The 24435-nt window shown below is 45.5% G+C and overlaps 1 protein-coding gene across 2 annotated transcripts in view; it reads right to left on the reverse strand.

Annotated features, from left to right (window-relative positions):
• The window catches only part of MIB1 (MIB E3 ubiquitin protein ligase 1), a 376461-nt gene that overhangs the window by 90157 nt on the left and 261869 nt on the right, over positions 1-24435 (reverse strand). For both annotated transcript variants that reach the window (XM_085605778.1, XM_085605777.1), the window contains exon 13: positions 5937-6069. In XM_085605778.1, the coding sequence (XP_085461904.1) occupies positions 5937-6069 (133 nt within the window). The remainder of the gene's footprint in view (positions 1-5936; positions 6070-24435) is intronic.

Genomic DNA, 24435 nt, shown 5'->3' on the forward strand with positions numbered 1-24435 from the left:
TCGTCGAGATAGGGGGAAGACTGGAATCCCTGATCTGCGCAGATGAGCTGCGACCACCGCCATCACTTTTGTGAACACTCGAGGAACGCTGGTAAAGCCAAAGAGGAGCACGGTAAACAAAGTGCTCGTGGCCTACCGTGAACTGCAGGTAGCGTCAGTTTGACGGCAGGACGGGGATGTGAAAATAAGCGTCCTGCAAGTCTAACGCTACCATCCAGTCTCCAGGGTCGAGGGCAGACAAGACCTGAGCGAGCATCAACATCTTGAACTTCTCCTTTTGGAGGAAGCGGTTTACGTTCCTGAGATCCAAGATAGGATGCAGGCCCTTGTCCTTCTTGGGTATCAGAAAGTAGTGGGCATTGTAACCACAACCTACTTCTGGGGCACCAAGCTCTCAGGGGTGGGGTGTTGGGAGAGGAAAGTGGAGTCGGCCGGGCGGTGGCGTTGGGCGATCATCCTATCCACGGGAGCCCCAGTGATGGGCCTGGACCAAGGGCCCAAAAGGACGCCGGTTAGGGCTTCATTAAACAGCAGCAGGGGATCTGAAGAGCTTGCTTGCGGTTGAAGCACCTCTATCAGGAGGTTAGCCCTGACCGCCACTGTAGGGAGCTCGAGGTGGAGAGCCTCGGCCGCTCTACGCAACACCACTGCATAGGAAGCTTTCTCTTCCGAAGCCACGGAAGGAGGAAACAACATGCCAAGGGGAGGTATCAAGACCACTGGCATCCCCAGGTCCTCTCTCCAGTCCTGGTCAAACTCCAACTGGTCAGTCAGAGGGTCACCTGACCCCTTCCAGTCCTCCTCCTCGTCCTCTGGGTTCCACTCTGGCATGAAAGGGACCCCAGGAGTGAACATGGGCACAAAAACCCCACTTGGCATCGGATCCGGCGTCGGGAAATGCCGGTCCGGCTCTGTCTCAACATCAGGATGGAGGCCAGGGTCGACGCCAGCCGGGGGCACGACTGGCGTAGAGTGTCAGTGAGGTGCCACGGGAAGTGTCGCCGGTGGAGGTGTAATAAGGTCAACCAGCGCCAATCCGGATCCAGGCCTGGATCCATGGAGGGCCTGCGGTAACGAGGCTGGAGCTGCTGGCGGAGAAGGCCTAGGACCCTCAACCGAGTCTGCAGGGCCTGAAGGTGCGCTGGCGGAGTCGGGCTGCCCAAGGATGGCATGCGCCACCTCGTAAAATTGATTAAGCTGGGCAGGGGTTGCTCTGGGTATTGTGAAGGGAGGGAAACTGAGTCCGCCCTTCAGGCTCTACATGCGGAGCCGTGGGAGGGGCACTGACCGCATCCCTCGTCGCATCAGCCGACCGACAGGGAGAAGTCGAAGAGAGATGATGCTTCTTCGACGACTTCTTGTGGTTTGACTTACCAGAAACCCAAGTGCGAAGACTTGGATGACGAGTAGTGATGGCTCCACGACCGTTCCCTCTACCTCCCTCGCGACCGGGACCTTGAACGGTGCGGAGCCGACTGCCGCGCTCAAGAAGCTTTCGGGACCGCTCCCGCAAAGAATTCGGAGCCATGGTTTGGCAGTCGGAGCACGACTTGGGGTCGTGGTCGCACTCCAGGCAAAAGAGGTATACGCGGTGCGGATCCGTCACAGACATCAGTCGGGTACAGGAACAGCAAGCCTTGAAGCTGGGCATCCCTACGTGCACCAGGAGTCAGTAGGACTCAAAAAGACGTCGACATAAGCCAATCAAAAAGTTCAGTCAAAAAATGACTGGAGGTACCGCTCTCTCCGGATCTGCGCTGGCTGGCGCGGAAAAAGAAATAACTGACATCAGTGCGCGAGGGCAGCGTCCAAGTAGCTACCGCGACGTCATTCCGGCGACCCCGACGCCAACGACTGACGCGGAGCCGACCGGCGCCACCTTCTGACGCGCAGAGGTACTGCTGACGAAAAACTTTCCAGATCCAGTCCGACGCCTGGGGGTAATTTTAAGGTAAGGAATCTATAACTAACTGTCTCTTTCAGATAATCTATACAGCCCATGAACCAAGAGTAATGAGTCACTTACAAATAAGGCTGCCTGCTTTCCGTTTTTACTGATTTTTACAGATAAATACAAACAGTAAACATTCATTTTCTTGTCTGTATTTATTTTTAAATGTGAATAAAAACGGAAATTGGGTTGCTTTTTGAGAAATTCTAAATACTGTCTGCCATGACTGTCAGGCCAAAAGAAATGTGGAGTGATAGATAAGGGGGTTAAAAAAGAAAGGAATTTTAGTAAATAGGCTTTAAAAGCATTAGATATGCACATGGTTGATACTGAAATTTGCATATTTTCTTATAAATGCACTGATTTGTCTCCTGCGGTGTTCACAGCACTGAAACCTGGCAGACACTCAAGCATGAATGCATTTATCGGTTAAATGTGGAAATATACTAAATTCAGCTTAATTTTTCCACAATACCCAAAATAAATATGGATAAATACAGATAAAATTAGCAAAAAATAAATATGTATAAATACAGACAAATGGCAAAAAAATAAATACCAAAAACACGGGAGCCCTACAAAGGTAACCTAATCATAATCATGCCACATGGTTCTATCCCATTCTCAACTTTTGTGAAGTATCCATGGCAAGTAAAAAGGTTAAAGGGAGACAGACAACGTAGAATTCAAGCAGCTTAGTCCTTGGCATACAGGCTGCATGTATCTTCATGGCCAAATCTTGCACTGCTCCAGGAAAAAGCCATAAGACTGTAGTGTCATCAGAATGAATATGGGGTTGTCTACAAAAGCATACAACAAGCATTTCTGACAGGCAGATGCCAGGAAAATGTAACGGACACTGCTTTAGCCACTGTGATATACGTCTAGACACAAGATGGAGGTAGAGCTTCTAGAGGCACCTAACCATATTGCAACAATGCTTAAGGCACACCAATGAAAATGTGCATGTTATATGGACACATGAGCCTATCTAAGGAGATGTTTCAGAAATAAGAGCCAGACCTGGCAAGGCCAAGTCAGATCCACCAGGATGCTTTGAGAATTCCAGGCTCTCTCTAATCTTCTAATGAATCGTTGAAAAAGAAGAGCTGGAAGAAGGGCACAAGAATGCTGCATCAGGTCTTGCATTGGGGACTAAGCTCTACAACCCAATAAGCACATTTTTACACTTTGTTGAGGCGAGAGGTAGAGGTGGACAACTCCAGAACTCAAAGATGGGTTTGAGAACTTCCTGGATAATTTCTCAATCATGCAGCAAGCAGACACATCTGCACAGGCTGTCCAAGCTAGTTCATTTATACCAACAATGTGAGAGACTAGCAACAATATGCCATTTTACAAGGCTGATTCCCAGAGGGCCACTGTCAGCTAGATAGGTGCGAGAAGTGGTTCCCTCTTTCGTCCTGTCACAGAAAAGGGCTGTGCTAGTATTTGTGTCAATCACCACTTCTCTGGATTTCACCACAGGCAAGTGGGCTCTCAGGATGATGAAGACTACCTTCAACAGCAACCCAGTCATCAGCAGGGATACCTCTGTATTTTTATGCAAGACAGTGATGGGTGATTTCTCACACTCAGTCAGTGTTGAATTAAAGCTGTGGGCAGCACATGAAAAAGGGGCATCCAGACCGCAGCAAGGTCTCAACAAGGGATGGCAGGACTGGGATAGGCTTGACATGATCTTCCAACAGCTGCCTCAATATTCTGGACAATGAAGCTGCAGGAAACATGAGGAAATGGGTCTAGGGAAGAACCCTATGAATTCTGTCTGCTGCTCAAAAAACTCTCAACAAGCAAGCTGCCACCATGTTATTGGCAAAAAAGAAATCCACCGTCTTATCAACTGCCCTCTGGAGGAGAGAAGTCCTTCATTCTGTTGAAATCCAGAATGGCCCATATTAACTGACCCCTTTTTGATGCGATTGGGGAGAACATGGGATAGTCATGGAGAACCCAAGATTGTATAGGGTCCTAGGTCACCTAGACAAGATACCGCACCTTCCCTTTTGGTGCTACTCAGATAATCATTTAAATACAAATAACTGTCGTACCACAGAAAACCACAGACACCAGGATCTTCCTGTAGATCTAAGGGGTGCCTGAGTCTGGTGTGGTAGTGTTTTTTCCACACTATGAGATAAGGGCTTCTTTGATTCTCCATGTTAGCTTCCTGAAGGTCTACTGAGAAAATGCAGTCATTGTTTTGGACAACTGCCAGCACTAGAGGCAAAGTCAGCATTATGAACTTCTATAGGGAGGAAAATTGGTTCAGACTGTAGAGGTCTAAGATGGGACAGAACCCCCTTTCCAGAATCCTAGCAAGGAAATAGTAAGAAGATAATGAAATTAAACGGCACTTCTATAGCGCATGGCTACCCAGGAGCATCCCAGCGCTGAAATCCCTTATCCCCGCCTAAGAGGTTGGAAGAAGTTGATTTGCTTGTACAAGGAGGAGACTGTCCATTAAAGAATGAGAACTCTTGTTTGTGTCTAACAAAATTTTAATGTTCTTATATGTTAGTACAGAAAATTGTTATAGTGACAGCAGGTCTAGCAGAGAAGTGAAAGTGGTGTGATCATGACAAACTTCATTTCCAGATTTTCTGGGCATAGGAAGGAAGCATAGCTCAACCTGCAAAAGGAAGACACTAAAGCAGTCCATCTTGGCAAATCACTACCACTGACATCTCATAATGTCAGTCATGTAAATCAAGACTAACAGTCTATCTAGACGAATCTCTGAATCTTCATGGTTTGTCGACAACTGTTACCTCTTGCACATCCATAAGATTAGAGTGCCAGTTCTGCTGCAACACCGAGCACAGGAATTAGGATCAATAACAAAAGATAAACTACTAACAATATAGGGGTCAACTGCGCTAATCAGAGCTGGCAGCATAACATATAAACATTCAGATCTGTCTCTAACATTGCTAAGCACTGCGTGCCATAACATGATAGCACCTCAGTAGTCATCATAGACAACATGACAACACTTTCTACCAAGGTTCAAAGCAAAGATAACACCCTTTCCACCAAACGCCCACACGGTGTAACATGTTACCTGTGTGGATAAGCGCTACAGTGCCCCACATAGGCATAGCAAACGCTATACAAACACTATCATTCAATTCAAAGGAGGCATATAGAGTTGTTATGAAAATGTCCTTTATAGGTAAGCTTACCTACTTCCATGATGGCAAAATCAAGCAAAAGAAAATTGGTAATAAAAGATTTGTTAACACACAGAGAACCGGATCAAAAAGAGTGTAGGTGACAACAGTTATAATGACAAACACCCTCCAGCATTGAAACAAGTTTGAGTCTCTGTTGTGAACACGTTTCCAGTGGACTCATACGGCACTTGGAGAAACCGTAGCAAAATGTCAACATTTCCCACTACTCTTTAAAGGAGTATGGATGAAAATCCATTAACTATGTAGCACAAAACATTCGAGAACAACCTCAATTAGCTGGTGCTTGTGTCCCAAGGCTTTGGCCAGTTGGATGCCTAGACTGCGCAGATGACTGCTTTGATGGCGGTGGAGTAAGCTTTTCTCAACATTTGAAACAGGAGAAAACACTTAGGAGAGAATAGCAAAAGCCAATTTCAAGTTTAAAAGCTATTAGTTGAAACCTTTACTCAAATAAGTATAAAAGGGCCAAAATAAAAATAAAGTGTTTCATAGGCCCACTCCTGACGAAAACAGAAAATGGATATTCAAACAAAAACAGTCTGTCAGGGTACCTCCAATTATTTTAGCCCATTCCAGAATTTTCTATCAGGCATCAAAACGCACCGGCTGAGAATACATTGTGCATTATGTGGCGAATGCAGTGAGCCTAGGCCTATGAGAATTTCAACTAGAGTCTTTTACATAGAAGCATTTACTTAATGAATCATCAACTTAAGCTTAGTACAAACCATCAAATTAAGCGCTATAAAAAATGTAAAGGGTCAAACCTGGTGAACTAATAGTTCAGCTACTTCCACATGATTATTGAGAGCGGCCAGATGCAAGGAGGTGTAGCCATCATCTTTTTTTTCATCAACAATCCATGGTCGTGGCAGCTTAGACAGGAGGACACGCATTGCACTACATGAAAGAAAAACATTACGTCAGAAAGTATCAAAAATACACTTCTTGCAGGTAACAATACAAACGGGCAAATTAAAAGATGACAGCTACAATGCAATCAACATTTATGCCGGACTACAGAAGACCACTTGTTGATGCAAGAGAGGAGCACAACTGCAAGGTTTGTTATTATGATGTTATTTGTGGCAAACCTCTTTACTAACCGCAAAAACATTGAAAACGCAAGTACTTATAATAACTTTACAACACCACAAAAAAAATAATTTCTGAACATTTCTACCTAAAGAAAAATCCAATAAATTCAATGTCAGTTTCTATGTGCATGAGCCATATATCAAACAGACTGACATTGCATCCAAACTTGCTGTCTGTATGCACTGACGTATAAGCATGTGGCCAGGAAAGACACAGTCAAACATAGATCAAAACAAGCACTGGAAAAGCCAATAGGTCTCTCCTATAAGACCTACTGGTTTTGCCAATTTTTTCAGCCATGCTGTACAGCAGCGCAGTGGCTGTGTAAAAGGATCGCTGTAAAACAAACAAACGGAAAAAAAAAAGACATGACAACGAGATTGCCTTGTAATTTTGTAAGCGTGAGCATGCATACGGCATTTTAAAAAAAGCAGTGTAATGCTAGTCCATGAGTATATGGAACTGAGAAACAATGGTAAAGAGACATTGGAAATAAACATATCTAAAGCTCAAGGAGGGCAAGAGAAACGTTTTCATTCCTGTGGATCGTCAGCAATGCCTCAAGTCACCATGCACTGTATGTTAAGTGGGGCTGCAATCGAGTTCAACATTCAGTCCCAACAAACACATCACCTGAAGCAAACTCTCCTAAAACATTCAGAAGGAAGACTAGTTTATACTACAACTGTGCAAGGCATCATTCGTTTTATCAATTCATATATTTCAGGAGTTTTGTGACACACCGCTCTGTCTTCTCTTCTTCAGCCACTTCAGGGCACTTCTTAAGGATAGCAACATATCATTGTGATTAATAATTTCCCAGTCACTCACCAAGGGTGTTAGTAGAAGACTCTTATTTGTGATTATCAGTCTCTTTTTAGAATCTGCAATCAGTATGTACAGAGTTTAGTTCAGAATGGGGGTGAGGGGGCTTTGGATACAGTGGTTGAAATCAACCTTCATTGGATCTTAACAGTCGAGGTGGAATCGGAGATGAAAAGCTGGATTCGGTTTCACTGACTGCTACTTATAGTACAGTGGCTAGAATATTGCATATCTTTGTTCCATGTGCTGCCTTTTCAGATGACGGGAGCTCCTCTGCCCTCCCCCCAAAAAAACCATTATCAGTGAAATGCAGACTCTGAGCAGGCAGCCTCCTCTGCCACTTGGCAGGTCGGATTGCAGCTCTGCCCAGTTACCACGTCTCCAGCAGGAAGGAGGGGTCCTGCATCCCCAGTAGGTTGCAGTCAGTCACTCTTGCCACTCTGTTCAGGCAAGCACTAGAGACATGGAGTCCCAGCCCAGCTGTAGCACCATCAGTATGAGGAGAAGAGTATTGGTGGTGTCACACCACAATCATGCGATCACCGTGATACTTTCAAAACGCCGCAGTGATCCGCTCATCATATCACAACTTCGCATCTCCAGCCACCATCTGCCAGTTGTCAGGCAACTTCACCTATCAGGTGAGCACCTTCACCGCTTGCCACGGCTCATTTGCAATAGCATCTGCAAGGAGCAGTGTGGTCGAGATATTAGGAGCATGGTAGCTCTGAAGAGAGTCATTCTCAAGAGGACATTTTGGCTCCTTTTCCAAAAATAAATGTCTTTCTAAATTTCTGAGGGCAGAGAAAAAAATCCATGGTTCATGGGGAATCCATACGAAATAGTAATGACCATGGATGAGTCAATATTCCAGACTTTTGTGCCATCCCTGTTCTGTACGATATCCCAAACAGACATGCAGCTGGCTGGTTGGTTGATTGATTGCTACCCAAACTTTGAACAAAACAACATGAGTCTCCATGGAGTAACTCAGCTACCTACATTTTATTCTATGAATTCTTTTCAAACTCACTCAAATCAACTGGTTCAAACAACAAAACTTTTTTTTTTTTTAACTAAGGTGATGGTAAAATTGTGGCATAAATTGCTAATAAGCTTGATGCGGATTTATATTAATTCATCTGACTAAAAACATCCTTCACTGGTTGAAATGGCTAATGAAAGGGATACTTGCAGTTCAACAACAGACATAAAAAACGTCAAACATTTTCCTTCCCTGCAAAGATGATGTAACTTTCTTTATCAGATTAGGAACTGTCTATATGCTCTCCCATTTACCATACATTATCTGGTACAAAGTAAACATGCTGAAATGGAGAGTCAGAAGTGGAACTTTTTTCCCTGCATCACTGACAGAACCAAAGTCAAACCAGCCCTTATACCAGAGGTCTTCAAACATTTTTGCTCAGAGCCACCCTCAGTAATATGTTTTGAAGATAAGCCCCCTCCAAAACTTTATGGCAAGGACTGGTGGAGCAGCAGAAGCCGCAGGGCTGAGTGCAGGGGCTGAAGCTGTAGTTCATAATCCATTCTAAATGTGAGACTTAAAAAAGAGTGAATGCATCAAGCAAAAAACAGTAACTGGCCCATAAACACTGATGACCTTAACTGAGGTGTGGTGAGACCCTCACACTATTCAGCTTCAACGTAACAGCACCCACTGCACTAATGAGAACTGCGGCCAGGAGTGGCGTGCTATCTCCAGTGCCTCTTGCTTCCCTGCCCCATCATGCCTGACCATCACCACATTCTTGAAATAGGCTATATGTCCCTTACAGAAAAAAATAAAGACATTTCTCATTTTATCTTACTTATTTTCAGCAAGGGTGTCCTTGGTCCCAGTGCTAGACAGGAAAATAAGCCTAGTGCCCCTTTTTTAAAGTAGGACAGTCATGATGGTCATGCAGTGGGCCCTCAGACCCCCTCGGCCTTAGTGCTGCAGCACCTGCTTCACTAATAATAGCTACTGCATTGCAAATTGAGCTGTCTGAGGCCCAAACTAAAGTGTCTCCCCTGTTTCAATTTCCCCCTCCCTCGAACCATTGCTGAGGCCCAAAGCAACACCGGCACAGCATGGGTGCACTGGATCCTAATGTAAACAAGGAAGGATAGCAAGGCAGCCATAACTGGGGATTAGTTGGCCACCCATACCGGTTGGCCCTGGTGCCACTGCACCATCGACGCCTACACCCTTGTGAAGCAGACTGTCCGCTCTGCCCACTCCTATGCCTGAAGCAGACTTTAGGCCAGTTTGTGTGTGGAGGGAGGGGGAAATATATATATCCTCTTGTTTCTTCTCGAGTATTTCTTTGCCACTCCTTACCGAGAGCTGTGTCGTCACAAGTGACCTCTCGAGAGTAGGTCTTAAACATCAATCCAGTAAAGACGACGCCGTGTGCGGTTCAAAAATTTACTTTACATTTTATTTTAAATGATAACGGCAGTTTAAAATAAATTTTTGAACCGCACACGGCGTCGTCTTTACTGGATTGAGATATATATATATATATATATATGTATACACACTGAAAAAACCATAGGTTTCAGGCACGTTATAGTTGGGAATTAGCATTTAAAAAAACTTAGAAATTCACCGAAAAACCATAGGTTTCAGGGGCGTTATAGTTAGCTGGACTTTTCACTCGTACAAAACCATTGAAATTCCCCCATTATAGTTAGTTCAGCTAACTATAACTCGCGCGCCCGCAATGCACTGCTGATGACGTCACATATTACATCACTCATGACATGGTCAGTGACATCACTGATGATATCTCAAATGACATCACTGATGACATCATCCAGTGAATGTGTTTTTCTGAAAATTACATACGTTTTATATATGTATATCTCAAGGTTGATGGAAGAATAAATGGGTATATAAGTGTCTAAATGGATCATTTGTTTTTGAAAAATTGATTGTATAACTGACTGATTAAGTGCATCTTAGTGAATACATGGCTTAGTGAGTAATGTTTAAATATGTAAATATCTGTATCAGTCTCTCACTTTGTGTATGGGTTGGTGAGTAGCTACATGAGTGTTTATATAGGTTATTAGTTGGTTTTTTGAGTATCAGTATGAGGGTCTGAGTGTCTGTATGGTTCGGTGGGGGGTATTACGTAGTGCATAGGTGCATGAATGAGTGACTCACTGTTTGTATGTGTTGAAGACAGCATGTGTGCAGGACTGTATGGGTGGATGAGTGTGTGCATGGGTGTGTTAGTGAGTGAATGACTGTCTCAATAGTGTCTTTATGAGTAACTACATATGTTTTAAACTAGTATATGTGACTATTGGTGTATATAAGTGAGTATATGTGAGAGTGAGAGATTGAAAGAGTTCCTGTATGAATAAGTATGTGTTTAAATAAGTGATTGTTTAAAAGACTAAGTATGTGTAAGTTTCTGTAGAAGTAAGTGTGGTGGTGTGTGTATAACTGTATATGCAAGTAAATGGATGTTTGATTCTTTATTAGCATGAGTGACTATGTGTGTGAGTAACTCTATGGATGAGTGGTGTTGTGTAACAGGATGTATAGGTGTATGAGTACATATGAGTGAGTACATGTATGAGTGGCTGTATAGGACTGTTGGTGAATGAGTGGATGTGTATGTGGGTCTTAGAATTACTGAATAGGTTGTTGTAACTGGTATTGGTATGTCCATTGTTTTGAAAATTTTAGTTTCTATTTTTGAATGTGTGTATCAAAGGTTATATTAGGGGGAGAGGAGGTCTGCCACTATCACAAGGATGATGTCATCAGTGATGTCATCTGTGATGTCATTTGAGATGTAATCAGTGATGTCATCAGTGATGTCACTGACCATGTCATGAGTGATGTAATATGTGACGTCATCAGCAGTGCATTGCGGGCGCGCGAGTTAAAGTTAGCTGAACTAACTATAACGGGGGAATTTCAATGGTTTTGTACGAGTGAAAAGTCCAGCTAACTAGAACGCCCCTGAAACCTATGGTTTTTTCAGTGAATTTCTAAGGTTATTTAAATGCTAATTCCTAACTATAACGTGCCTGAAACCTATGGTTTTTTCAGTGAATTTCAAAGGTTTTTTTAAATGCTAATTTCTAACTATGCCTACAGAGATAGGACATGTGAAGAAAGAAGAAAAAACGCACAGAAAGAAAAAAAAGAAATGCAGAAAGAAGCAACAGAAGTCCTCAAAGACGAAGAAAAGTGCAGGAAGAAGGATAACGTGCAGAAAGAACAAGAAGAGCAGAAAGAAGCCTTGTTGCAAAATCATCCTGTACCCTCAACTTTTTCAGACGGATAGTGGTGGTAACTGAGTCTGACTAACCAGTCCTAGAGCCAGTGCTATGTTAAAAGACACTCAGAATACAGTGAAAACACCAACATACACTAGGGAACACTATGCGTTGGGGTCCCCCTGTGATTAGCATGACCTCCTCTGTAAGCCCCTAGTATATAATAGGGCAGGGGATTAAAACTACCTCTTAAAACGCGCCATAGGGTGTGTGCACATGTCACCTCAGGCCCCGTCCCCTCCTTTCACCACTGTGTAAACGCGCCCTGCGGCCGTTCTAAGTTGAGAGATTAAGCCCCCTTGAAACCTAAGGGTCCCTAGGGTCAAACTAGCCCACTAGGTACCTCCAGTAAGTGCCACAGAGCTGCGTTGTATAGAAGTGTAAAAAGGGCGTGGCCTCAGAACACCTGGTGCATACTGGAGATACCCGTTGGGCTAGTTGACCCTCAGGGACCCTCAGTATTGAAGGGGAATTAATTCCCCATCTTACAACTGGCCAGGTGGCGAGTTTGCAGAGTGCTACAAGGAGGGGGCGTGGCCTCTGGCGCGATGCCGGTCTTTTATTTATTTTCTTTTTTTAAGAAGGAGGGCTGTGTGGCCCCCCTTCTTTTTCTAATTTATTGGCCCTGGGGACCCCATCCCCCAGGGCCTGCACCCTAATTATTTTTGTTGAAAAAAATAAATTTGGCCCTCCCAAGGCCTTAATCGGCCCCGGGGACCCCAACCCCCGGGTCATGGCTTTTTTTTTTTTTATTCTTTAGGAGGGGGGCTGCGTTGCCCCCCTCCTCAGGCCACTTATGGCCCCGGGGACCCCATCCCCCGGGGCCGGCCTTTGTTTTTTATTTTTAAAAATATATATATATTTATAGAAACACCTAGGACATGCTGGACAAACCGTATGTACCTATCACCATGACTATTTGCGTGATATTCATTAAAAGGCGACTATGCATACGATGAATCCACGTGGAATGTATTTACACCGCTAGTGAAGCTCTAACGTGTCTGACGCCCTACCGTGCCTAATCCTGGCGCCCCCGCCGGTCGGTACTCTCCAAGTAGACACCCTTGTCGTTTATTTATACAAGCATGGGTAGCTATTGACGGGCACATTTAATGCACAGGCACAACAAGCCATTCAAAGGGGATTCGACAAAAATTCGACCAAACTATGCAAGAAACCCCCCTCACGGTTAATTAAACACACATCCACCGCCGGATGTATAATACTTTTTATTTTACTTTCTGGAAAGGAGACAAACCTCACTTGAGAGTCACAGCGTGCTCCTGGCTGAGCCCAATGCTGTGTTACACCCACCAGTGCCCGCCGAGTGCCACAAACCTCTGTGTTGTATTCCACCAGCTAGTGCGTATGCTATGACACACTCTAGCCCATGTGCACTCTAACACCACCCCGTGAATATGTCATGCCACACTTACCTTCGCACGGGTTATATTGCCCCATCTAACGTGCCTTCCTCGATGCCTATGCCATACATATTACAATCTGGGATCCATATCTTTGTTACAGTGCATATGCAACGTTACACTCTCCAGCACATATTTTTTAATACAACTTTAGAGACTAGTTAGGTTACACAACACTGCCCTGTGCATATTACACTCCAAGGCGCATATCGCATAGCACGCGCTAGTGCCTGTGCTATCTAGCGCTCTCCAATGAATCTGTCATTGCGCACAATGTATTGCATATTATTTTTCACACCCCGGTTCATCTTATATCACACTTTTTGGTGCATAGTTTATACCATACACTATATCTAGTTTTCATTTTCATTCGTGCTCTCAGGACTATGTTCTATATAACACTGTGTTCACCTACCCTTTTCACGGGCATTACATTTTGCGATAGGGGGTGGAGGGTCAGGGGGTGTTTCTGCCAAGTGAGCCCGGAGTCACAGTCACAAACGTCCTCTTCTTCCTGAATAAAAGTGAGATTATGCTGCATACTTGTTCATATTTTAAGTAGTTGGCACAGACACACATTTTAAAAACAATAAAGTTCCTAATACCCACCTTCTCTGAACAGTTAGCTTGCTGCCCCATCCACCTCCTCCCTATCATCTGTTGTCTGAATCCATGGACTAGCCTCCTCCCTCCTGCCATGCATGGTCTGATGTGCTGCCACTGCCCTCCATTTAGCATGATGTACCAGTCCACTCCTCCTGCCCTCCATTGCCCAATTCTATGGCCCATCATTGACCTCCTGCTTAGCCTCTGTGCTTAGCTTGCTGCCCCTATTCTCCTTCCCCCTGCCGCCGGTTGTCTTTGTGCATGCCTCTGCTCCATCCTTTTTGCCCACCATGGTCCATGGACCGGCCTCCTATCTACTCTGAGTGTTCCTGTTGAGCTGCCACTCCCCTCCCACCTGCCTAGCATTGTCAGATGACTGTAACCTGTTCCTGCCACCTCCACCCTGCCTGTCCACATGCCATGTCCCTATCCCCTTCCTCCATGGTCCATTTTACTGCCACACCCTTCTGCCCTCCCTGGTCTGTTGTGCTGCAACTGCTCCTCCTGCCTGCCCCACGCGGTCTCTTGTGAGGCCCCTTCCCCTGAACTCTCTTGTTAGTGCCCAGGTCCTGACCCTCCCTTCCATCCTCCATGGTCCTTTGTGCATGCCCCTGCACCCTCCTTGCCCATCATAGCCATTGTGCTGCCACTAACCCTCTCGCTTGCCATGCATGGTCTTCTGTGCTGCCATGGTCCCTCCCACCTTCCCTGTGTGGTCAGCTAGCTGCCCCTGACCCCCTCCCACCTTCCCTCCATGGTCTGTGTGTATGCCATCATAGTCTCATTGTTACTCTCCATGGTGTGTCTTATTTCTAGTGCCCATATTGCCTGACCTCTATGGTCATCTTGCTGCTCCTGCCCTGCCCCCAGCCCTCTGTTTCCATGTGCAGACCCCTATTCCATCCCTCCTGGATTGTCTGTTCCATTGTAATGCCCCTGATCCATCCCTCCTGCCCTTTATGGTCTGTTATGCTGCAGCTTTCTCTCCTGTCTGTCCATTATGGTCAGCTAGCTACCATTGCCTCTTTCCCCTCTGTTCTCTGTTGTCCACGTGCATGGCCCTGTCCCCTCCCTATTGCTTTCTATGGATTGTTGTGCTGCACTCCCGTCCCGCATGCCCTGTGTGGTGTATTGTGCTGCTGCAAACCCCGATGCCTGCCCTGTAGTGTCAGTTTGGTGCACCTCTCCATGTCCCTCCTGTCCTCTGTTATCCGAGTCCATGTTCCTACCCCAATTCCTCCTGCCTACCATGATCCAATGTACTATACTTGCGAACATTTTGAACTTGGTAAGAGGGAGATTTTGAAAAAAAACTGGGGTATTGATTTTCCCCTTTGAGTTACATTGAAAAAGAGGAGATTGTAGACAGGAGACAGATCAAAAAAAGCCCATTTGAGCTTAAAAACATTGGACGTTTCCTGGCTGGAACGGGTCTGTTGGCATGTATGGTTGTACTACCACTGCCTCTTCATTCTGCCCACAATGGTCTATTATATTGCCACAGCCTCTCTTGCCAGTCCTGTATTGTTGGTTTGTTGCCCCTGCCCTCCATAGTCTGTTGTGCTGCCACTGTCCTTCCTGCCTGCTCAGTGTCTTCAAATTGATGCCTCTGCACTCTCCTACCTGCCTTCAATTTTCAGAGTCCGTGCCCCTGGCCTCTGCCTCTCAACAGTATCCCAATGAACAACTAGATTGCTAACATTCTATATTTATTACAAAAGTGTGGAACGCCTGACGTCATCTTGATGTAATCAAAACTAATACCTAGAGCATTTCCTTTAGAAATTACATATATGAGACGGTCTTATTTGCATCAAAATTATGGTTAGTGCTCTAAAAAACAAAAATGAGGACATATTTTCTGAGTTTTCAAATAGCGACAAAGAACTTTTAAATTATTTGTAATCTTTATGTTTTTTTTATCCAGTTGACCACTTGATTAAATGTTGCACCTAGGGGAGAGGATGTGGTGTTACTTCCAGAGCTGCAGACTTTGCAACTGGGGAACCAGGTTGGAGTTTCTGCTTCAGCTCAACATTCTGTGATTCTGGTCAAATCACTTAATCTCCCCATGTCTACAACCAAAATGAATTTGATCTTGTGTGATGTAACCAATCCTCATGTAAAGCATTCCAATACCTGACAAGTCTGCACTATATAGAACTGCAAAAACAAAAAAAATAAAAAGTGTTTTGCACACTTCTGTCATTGGGCTACATGTGGGCTACATCTGGGTGATATTTGTGCTGCATTTGGGCTCTTTTGTGTCTGGTCGCCATCTTGGGAGATTTGTTATGAAGTTTCCTAATTTCCTCATTTACTGCAGTCTCCTCAGTAGGAAATGCTTTCAGTTTTTTACTTTGAATCCATCAAGAAGGTATTCAGATATGTCACACATTTGCCATGAATTCTGAATGTTAGCACTATAGTTGCTCATTAGATCACTGTAGTAAAGCTACTGCTCACCACGGAAGTCTGTTGCTGGTATTAAAAGTGCACGTTTCAGTCTGCATGTCAGAATTGTTTTATGAAATAGAAGGGGATTTGAGAAGTCACTCAAAATGTGCCCTAATTTTTCTTTCTGCAGCACTAATCATAATTTCTATGGCAAAATGAACCCACTCATTTTGTTCCTTTGTAAATTAAATGTTTTAAGTGTTACCACTTTATTCCAATCAAGATGGCTTCAGGTGTGCCATACTGTTGTCATAAGTAAGACTGTTAGCGCTCTAGTTGTTCGGAAGAACACTCTGGGGCATTCTGTCATTGGGCTATACTTGGGCTACATCTGGGTGATATTTGGGCTACATTTGGGCTCTTTTGTCTCTGGTGGCCATCTTGGGAGATTTATTTGTTATGAAGTTTCCTAATTTCCTCATTTACTGCAGTCTCCTCAGTAGGAAATACTTTCCGTTTTTTACTTTAGTTCCATCAAGAAGGCATTCTGATGTGTCACACATTTGCCATAAATTCTGAATGTTAGCATTCTAGTTGCTCATTAGATCGCTGTAGGAAAGCTACTGCTCACCAGGGAAGTCTGCTGCTGGTATTCAAAGTGCATGTTTCAGTCTGCATGTCAGAATTGTTTATGAAATGAGTATTTGAGAAGTCAAAATGTGCCCTAATTTTTCTTTCTGCAGCACTAATCATACTTTCTATGACAAAATGAACCCCCTCATTTTGTTCCTTTTTAAATTAAATGTTTTAAGAGTTACCACGTTATTCCAATCAAGATGGCTTCAGGTGTGCAATACGTTTGTCATAAGTAGGTCTGTTAGCGCTCTAGTTGTTCTTTAGAACACTCTGGGAAGCTGCAGTAGAACACAAAGGAATCAACTGACAGTCTCTGCCCTTGTTGGATGTACATGTTTTACTGAGAATGTCAGACTTCATTCTCACATGACTGAGAAAGATAATGTGAATTTACAGAAAATATGCCCTCAGTTTAGCTTCTAGATCACCTTCCAAACCTCTTGGGGAAAAGCATGAGAAAATAGTTCTCTCAAACATGATTCATGATATCACAGCAGAAGGCGTTTTACATGGTAAAATCACCTTAGAACACACCACAATTCCTAAAATGAGTATTGTACCATCAACAAATGATTTATAATGTAACTAAAGTCTTAAAACCTTCTATTAACTGCAATGCTTTTTAATGAGGTGCTATCATGTATATTGGTCCCAAGATGGCTGCCAACACTTCTTGGATGAAGTACTAACAGCCAATCAGATCTCACGATGAGATGTGTGGTTAGGCTCCGCCCAGATATATCTATCTTTTTAACTCTAATTTTCTCAGGAACTACTGAACGGATTTACACCATTTAAGCAAAATGCACGAGTCTGAACTGAGGACTACCTCTTTGCCAAATTTGGTATATTTCCGTTCAGCAGTTCTAATGGGAAAATGCATGGTGAAAACGTGTTTTGGGACCCCTCTTTTCTCTCGGCCCCCGCTTGACAAATCACTGTGAAATTTTCAGGATAGGAGCGGACCGGAGCTGGCCACAAGTTTGGAAAATTTCGCGAAGATTCGTCAATCGGCGCCAATGTTATTCCAAATAGAATGTTGCGGATTTCCTATGGAAAATAGGTCCTAACTATACCTACTGGCGACTGCCAGTAGGATAGATATATATATATATATATATATATTCACTGAAAAAACCATAGGTTTCACACATGTTATAGTTAGCTGGACATTTTACTGTTAAAAAACCAATGAAATTCCCCTGTTATAGTTAGTGCAGGCAACTATAACTCACGCGACCGCAATCCTCTGCTGATGCTAATACTGTATTTAGACACTTATTTGCCCATGTCTTCTTCCATTAAATTTTAGCTATACATATATCTCAAATATTTTTTTTTCATAAAGACACATATGTCATCAGCAGAGGATTGCGGTCGCGTGAGTTATAGTTGCCTGCACTAACTATAACGGGGGAATTTCATTGGTTTTTTATCAGTAAAATGTCCAGCTAACTACAACATGTGTGAAACCTATGGTTTTTTCACTGAATTTGCAAGGTTTTTTAAATGCTAATTCCTAACTATAACGTGTGTGAAACCTATGGTTTTTTCAGTGAATTTGCAAGGTTTTTTAAATGCTAAGTTACTTTACGCCATTCGTGGCGTGCGCGCCTACTTAACGCATTTCGTTCCGTGCGCGCACCGTGCGCGCACCGTGAGCACGCGGTGCGCTTCGCGCACCGCGCGCCCACTTTCCGCAGTTAGTGCCGTGCACGCACGGTGGGCACGGGGTGCGCTACGCGCACCGCATGCCCACGTTACGCTAGATGGGCCATGTACGCACGATGCGCTTCGCGCACCGTGCGCACATGGAGTACATATGATGCGCTTCGTTGTGAAAGGTCATATTTTAATTTTTCAGATATACCATATGCCATGCACAAATGGTGCCCTTCGGGCATCATTTGCACATGGGGTTGGGAAGGGTATGGATATTTTTTTTTAAAATATATTTTGACCGTACGCGTACGGTAAGCGTAATCGGCGAAATTATCGAAAAAATTAAAATTCCGTTTTTGGCCTTGGGGGATCTTTGGGGACTCCCTCAACATGGCTAGGTACTTAGGAGCAGTCTAAACAGCCCCTTTACATGTTTTTGGCCTTTGTTTTTTAACCCCCTCTCAGAGTGCGAGAGAGAAAATGGCGGCCGCCACTTCCTGGTTTCGACCGATTCGAATGTTTACTAAGATCTAACAGCCAATCAGATTCGCGCATTTCTCAGAGAAAGCCATCTCTGTCCATTTGTAAACAATGAAAATGAGCCCCCACATAGTCTCATAGCGATGGCTCAGAAGAGGGAGCACTATCTATGGATCTCACCCCTTTCCTCTTTCTCGTGGACCATTACTCTGACGCCCCAAGGGTCCGGAGAATCAGGGCTCTGAGTCGCATTACAATCCTGCTGGCCTCATCCCTATATCCCATGGGCTCACCATTTGCAAAAAACAAAGATGTTTAATGCGGACCTTGAGGTGCCGCTGCCTGAAAGTGACGGGGGGGGGGGGAAGAGATTCAGAAAGGAACAGAACTACAAAACAAATGAGTGTTCTCACCACACTTTGATTGATGGAGTCACTTTCAGCTTCATGGTGACTGACAAAGATTATTTTTTTTAAAGGAGGTAATGTAAGGGTGTTATACGCAGAGTTCTGGATTGCGTCCTTTTAATGGATAATTATTTTAAAAAATTGCACTAGGCATAGTTTCATTACTAAATATATATACATACACAAACAGAAAAAACGTGTTTTATCTTAAACACTACTTCACCTGGCAGCCGCTTAGCTTATACTGTGGGTAATACTATTTAATAATGACTTGCATATTCAAAGTACTTTCAAACACAAGATGGGACCTCACAGCACCACAGAAAAGTCATTATTCCCCACTGCACCAACTAGAATTCAATTCTCTGACTCTTAAGACGCACACACACATATATACATACACACATCTACAGTGATCAGAATAGCCAACTAGGGTTTCATAGCGCAAGAGTATATTTCCCACCGGCTAGTTTAAATTGCAATTATTTTTCATTTAAGCTGTTTATGCATTATTTATATGCAGTTACTTGAAAGTAAAAAACATTTTTTAAAACATACTTGACAGAATATATTGTTCTTTTAGCGACGTCTTTGACCCAGCCACAAAACTTACTGCCTCTGTCTGATGGCACACAGGATTAAAGATCACACTTTTTTAATGCAATTCAAGGACTGCATGCAGCTTGAAAACAGGCCAGATAACAAGGTCGAGCATCCAGACCATCTTCATTTACAAGTACTTTTTGAGGCATCTTCGTTTACAAGTACTTTTGGAGGCATTTCGACTCAGAGTGCAATGTGGCCTGCTAACCAGACTTCAGTGCCGGTGTTGAAACCCATTACAAAACGTATGTTGAATTGGCTATTCCCAATTGTCAAAGGCTGACATACCTACAAGTCACTAGTATATGGTGCCAAGGATACCCATGGCATGTGAGATAGAGTGCCCCACACCCAATGGCTCCAGCACAGATTGCGTCACCATGTGTGTAACAAAGTACAAAATGGCTCCAAGCCTACCACCTCAGCCTGGAAGAGCAATTTTAAAAATGCTAGTTCAACTTTGCCATTTAAATCAATGGATATGGATATAGATATAGATATAGATTACCTACTGGCAGTCGCCAGTAGGTAGTTATAGTTAGGACCTATTTTCCATAGGAAATCCGCAACATTCTATTTGGAATAACGTTGGCGTCGATTGATGAATCTTCGCAAAATTTTCCAAACTTTTGGCCAGCTCCAGCCCGCTCCTATCCTGAACATTTCACGGTGATTCGTCAAGCGGGGGTCGAGAAAAAAGGGGGGTCCCAAAACGCGTTTTCACCATGCATTTTCCCATAGGACCCGTTGACGCAGCTACAGCCCAAAGTGCTGAACGGAATTACACCAAATTTGGCAAAGAGGTAGTCCTCAGTTCAGACTTGTGCCTTTTGCTTAAATGGTGTAAATCCGTTCAGTAGTTACTGAGATAATCAAAAGTAAAATCACACATATCTGGGCGGAGCCTAACCACACATCTTATCGTGAGATCTGATTGGCTGTCAGCACTTCATCCGAGAATTGTTGGCAGCCATCTTGGGACCAATATACATGATAGCACCTCATTAAAAAGCATTGCAGTTAATAGAAGGTTTTAAGACTTCAGTTACATTATAAATCATTTGTTGACGGTACCATACTCATTTTAGGAATTGTGGTGTGTTCTAAGGTGATTTTACCATGTGAAAAAGCCTTCTGCTGTGATATCATGTTTGAGAGAAGACTATTTTCTCATGCTTTTCCCACAGAGGTTTGGAAGCTGATCTATAAGCTAAACTGAGAGCATATTTTCTGTAACTTCACATTATCTTTCTCAGTCATGTGAGAATGAAGTCTGACATTCTCAGTAAAACATGTACATCCAACAAGGGCAGAGACTGTCAGTTGATTTCTTTGTGTTCTACTGCAGCTTCCCAGAGTGTTCTAAAGAACAACTAGAGCGCTAACAGTCTTACTTATGACAAACGTATGGCACACCTGATGCCATCTTGATTGGAATAAAGTGGTAACACTTAAAACATTTAATGTAAAAAGGAACACAATGAGGGGGTTCATTTTGCCTTAGAAATTATGATTAGTGCTGAAGAAAGAAAAATTAGGGCACATTTTGACTTCTCAAATCCTCTTCTATTTCATAAAAAAATTCTGACATGCAGACTGAAACATGCACTTTGAATACCAGTAGTAGACTTCACTGGTGAGCAGTAGTTTTACTACAGTGATCTAATGAGAAACTAGAGTGCTAACATTCAGAATTTAGAGGAGGAGCCTAGCGCTTGACCAAGATGGCCGCGTGAGCTAAGAGCTCCCGAGACCCTCGCGCCCTCCGTCGACTATCCTGACTCAAATCCTGATGGTATGCATGGCACCGTGTTGCTGAGTTGTCAGGGAGGCGATTGATGCTACCCGCGACCGGATCGCCCACCGGGAACCGGACTTATGACTGGCGAAAGATTGCGGCCTAACTCCCGGAGATGCCAGGGGCTAGAGTTGGCAGGATGCCCGACTCCTAGTTGATCAACAACGGCCTGGTGAGGTGTGAACTACCGGACGGAGGCCCTCGCTCTTTCACTTTCGGTTTCGTTCCCTTTGTCTGCCCGGACACTGTAGTGCTCTGGGTGGTTCTATAACCCCAGGGACGCTCGGTGGGCTATTTTGGAAGAACAAGGCGGACCTGCTCACTCTTTATACCTCTCTCTGAGAGGGGACGGTCCTCACTGCATTGGACTGCTTGGAGTCCATTATGTCGGGCAAGGCAGAAGGAGATAGGCTGAAGACTAAGTCCACCAGGCGGGGAACGTACTCCCAAGTCAATAGTATGGACCGCTACGCCCTCCCGAAGACATCGCCGAGTGGGTCGAGCCAGGCGCCGGATGCCCAGAGGGAGGACTCGCCTGGGACCCCGGAGCTCTCCCTGCAGGATGTCATGGGCGCGCTTGATGGGATGCAGACCTCGATGGGGAGGCAATTCGAGGCCCTGGCGCATAAGGTGGATGCCATCCTGGTGGATGTCAACTTGATCCGCTCGGACCTGGGCAAGACAAACGAGCGCGTTAAGGACCTGGACCACAAGACCACGGGCCTCACTGATGAGGTCGCGGACCTGCAGAACGAGGTCCGGAAGCTGAGGGCCGAGAGTGACCTCGCCGCCCGCCGGCTGGAGGACTTCGAGAGCCGGTCCAGGCGCAACAACGTGCGCGTAATCGGGGTCCCGGAGTCCTCGGTTGAGGCTTCGGCGGACCTGCTTGTGGAAGATTTGGTCCTCAACCATCTGAAGCCTAAGGGCCTTGGGAAGTTTTTTGCGGTGGAAAGGGCCCATAGGGTGCCAGGCGGACGGCCCAAGGCGGGTGCCCCGCCGCGGCCGATTGTCGCCCGGCTCTTTCATTTCCGAGATCGGGACGCTATCCTGCAAGCTTCGAGGGTGACGGGCCCAGTCCCCTTTCAGAATGCGTCGGTGAATTTTTACCCGGACTTTACCCAGCAGGTGCAGAGACAGCGACAGAGCTTCCTGGGGGTGAAGCGAAGGCTTCGGGAGCGGGACCTAAAGTATGCCATGCTTTTCCCCGCCAGACTACGGGTGGTGCATGAAGATCGGACATTCTTTTTTGACTCTCCTGTTATGGCCGATGAATGGCTGGACGCTTTGCCCCGGGGACGACACAGCTGAGCATGGAGACGGTGGCCGGGATGGACAGGGCTGATAACTTAAAGCCGGCCTGACTTGATTTGACCATATTTGTAGATTTGAATCGAGTGCAGTAACTGTGGAGGGTTGCGGGAGGACGAGGGGTGCTCTTTTCCTCCCTTGGGGTACTTTTTGTAGATTTTTGTTTTTGTAGGGCGACAGGCACACTGCAAGTTGGGGGGGCTTTTTAAGCTGCAGCAGGGGTGCAGGGTGGGGGGAGTTATGGGGAGTTTGAATTGGTTGTTGGGGGGTTTATTTCTGCAAGGCATGATGATTATCCTCAGGGCTGTTCCATGGTGGCGCCTCGGGTGTGGGGTGGGCCTCTTTCCGTTTGAGGATGGGGGGTAGAGGCCTAAGTGTTATAAGCTGGAATGTTAATGGTTTGGGGGATCGCATTAAGAGGGGGATTGTTTTGCAATTTCTGAAACGCTCAATGCCAGACGTTGTACTGCTGCAGGAGACGCACCTCATAGGCAATACGTGCTATGCCCTGAATAGGAAGGGGTATAAACTCATTGCGCACTCGGGATTCACTTCTGGGTCCAGGGGTGTGGGCATCCTCGTTAGAGCATCGCTGCCTTTTGAGGTGGACTCCACCATTGTTGACGATAGGGGGAGGTTTGTGGCGGTGGCGGGGCGGTGGGAAGGAAGGACTTTGGTTTTGGTTTCGGTTTACGTCCCGCCGGCCCTGCAGGCCGCCACATTTGCTGAATTGGGCAGGGCTTTGCTGACTCTCCCGGGGGGCATGCTGGTAGTGGGAGGGGATTTCAACGCTGTGGGTTCCGGACTGCTGGATAGATACCCGCCCAGGGACACAGGGGGGGCTCAGAAATGGCTTCCAGACCTCCTAGACACGTTTGGTCTGATAGACTGCTGGAGGCTCCGGCATCCCACGCAGAGTCAATACACGTTTCACTCCGGGGCGCATGGTAGCCTCTCCAGGATTGACTACCTGCTCACTTTGGCCGCACATGCCTCGTTGATATCCGAGGCGAGGCACATGGCACGTGGTATCTCTGATCACTCGCCAGTGTGGATCCGGCTGGATCTCGGTCGGGAGGGAGGAGGGAGGGTGGCCCCCATTAACCCTTGGTATTTCCGAGACCCCAAGATGCGCAGCGCCCTGGTAAAGAAGGTAGATGATTACTTTAAGGACAATCTGGGATCCGTGGACTCGGCGATCTCGCTGTGGGAAGCTTTTAAGACCGTGCTCCGGGGGGAGGCCCTCTCCCTGGTGGTGACTGCCAAGAATCGGAGGGATTGCGAAGTGCGGCAAGTAGAGGAGGAGATTGCGGCCCTTGAAGGGGATATGGAGGAGGAGGTCACAGAGTCCTCATTGCATGAGCTTTGCTTGAAGCAGGCGGAGTATAGGGACCTGGTGACGGACGCCGCCAAGACCCTCAGCAGGGAACAACAGGGCCGTCGGTATGATGTTGGAGATAAGGCAGGGAAACTCCTGGCGTGGCTGGACAGGAAGGAACGGGTCAATAGAGTGGTGCCAGAGTTGATTGGAGAGGGGGGAGAGGGGATTGTGGAACCTGAAGGAATTGTGGAGTGTTTCGCGGAGTATTTTCATGGGGTTTATTCCTCTGTGTCGGACAGGCCGCCCGAGGACTCGTCTGATCTCCTTCGTGATATCGAGTTGCCCTGCCTCTCTGACATAGATAGGGACGATTTGGATGGCGACATCACGGTT

The sequence above is a fragment of the Triturus cristatus genome, chromosome 5_1, assembly GCF_964204655.1.
Source record: "Triturus cristatus chromosome 5_1, aTriCri1.1, whole genome shotgun sequence".
NCBI lineage: Eukaryota > Metazoa > Chordata > Amphibia > Caudata > Salamandridae > Triturus > Triturus cristatus.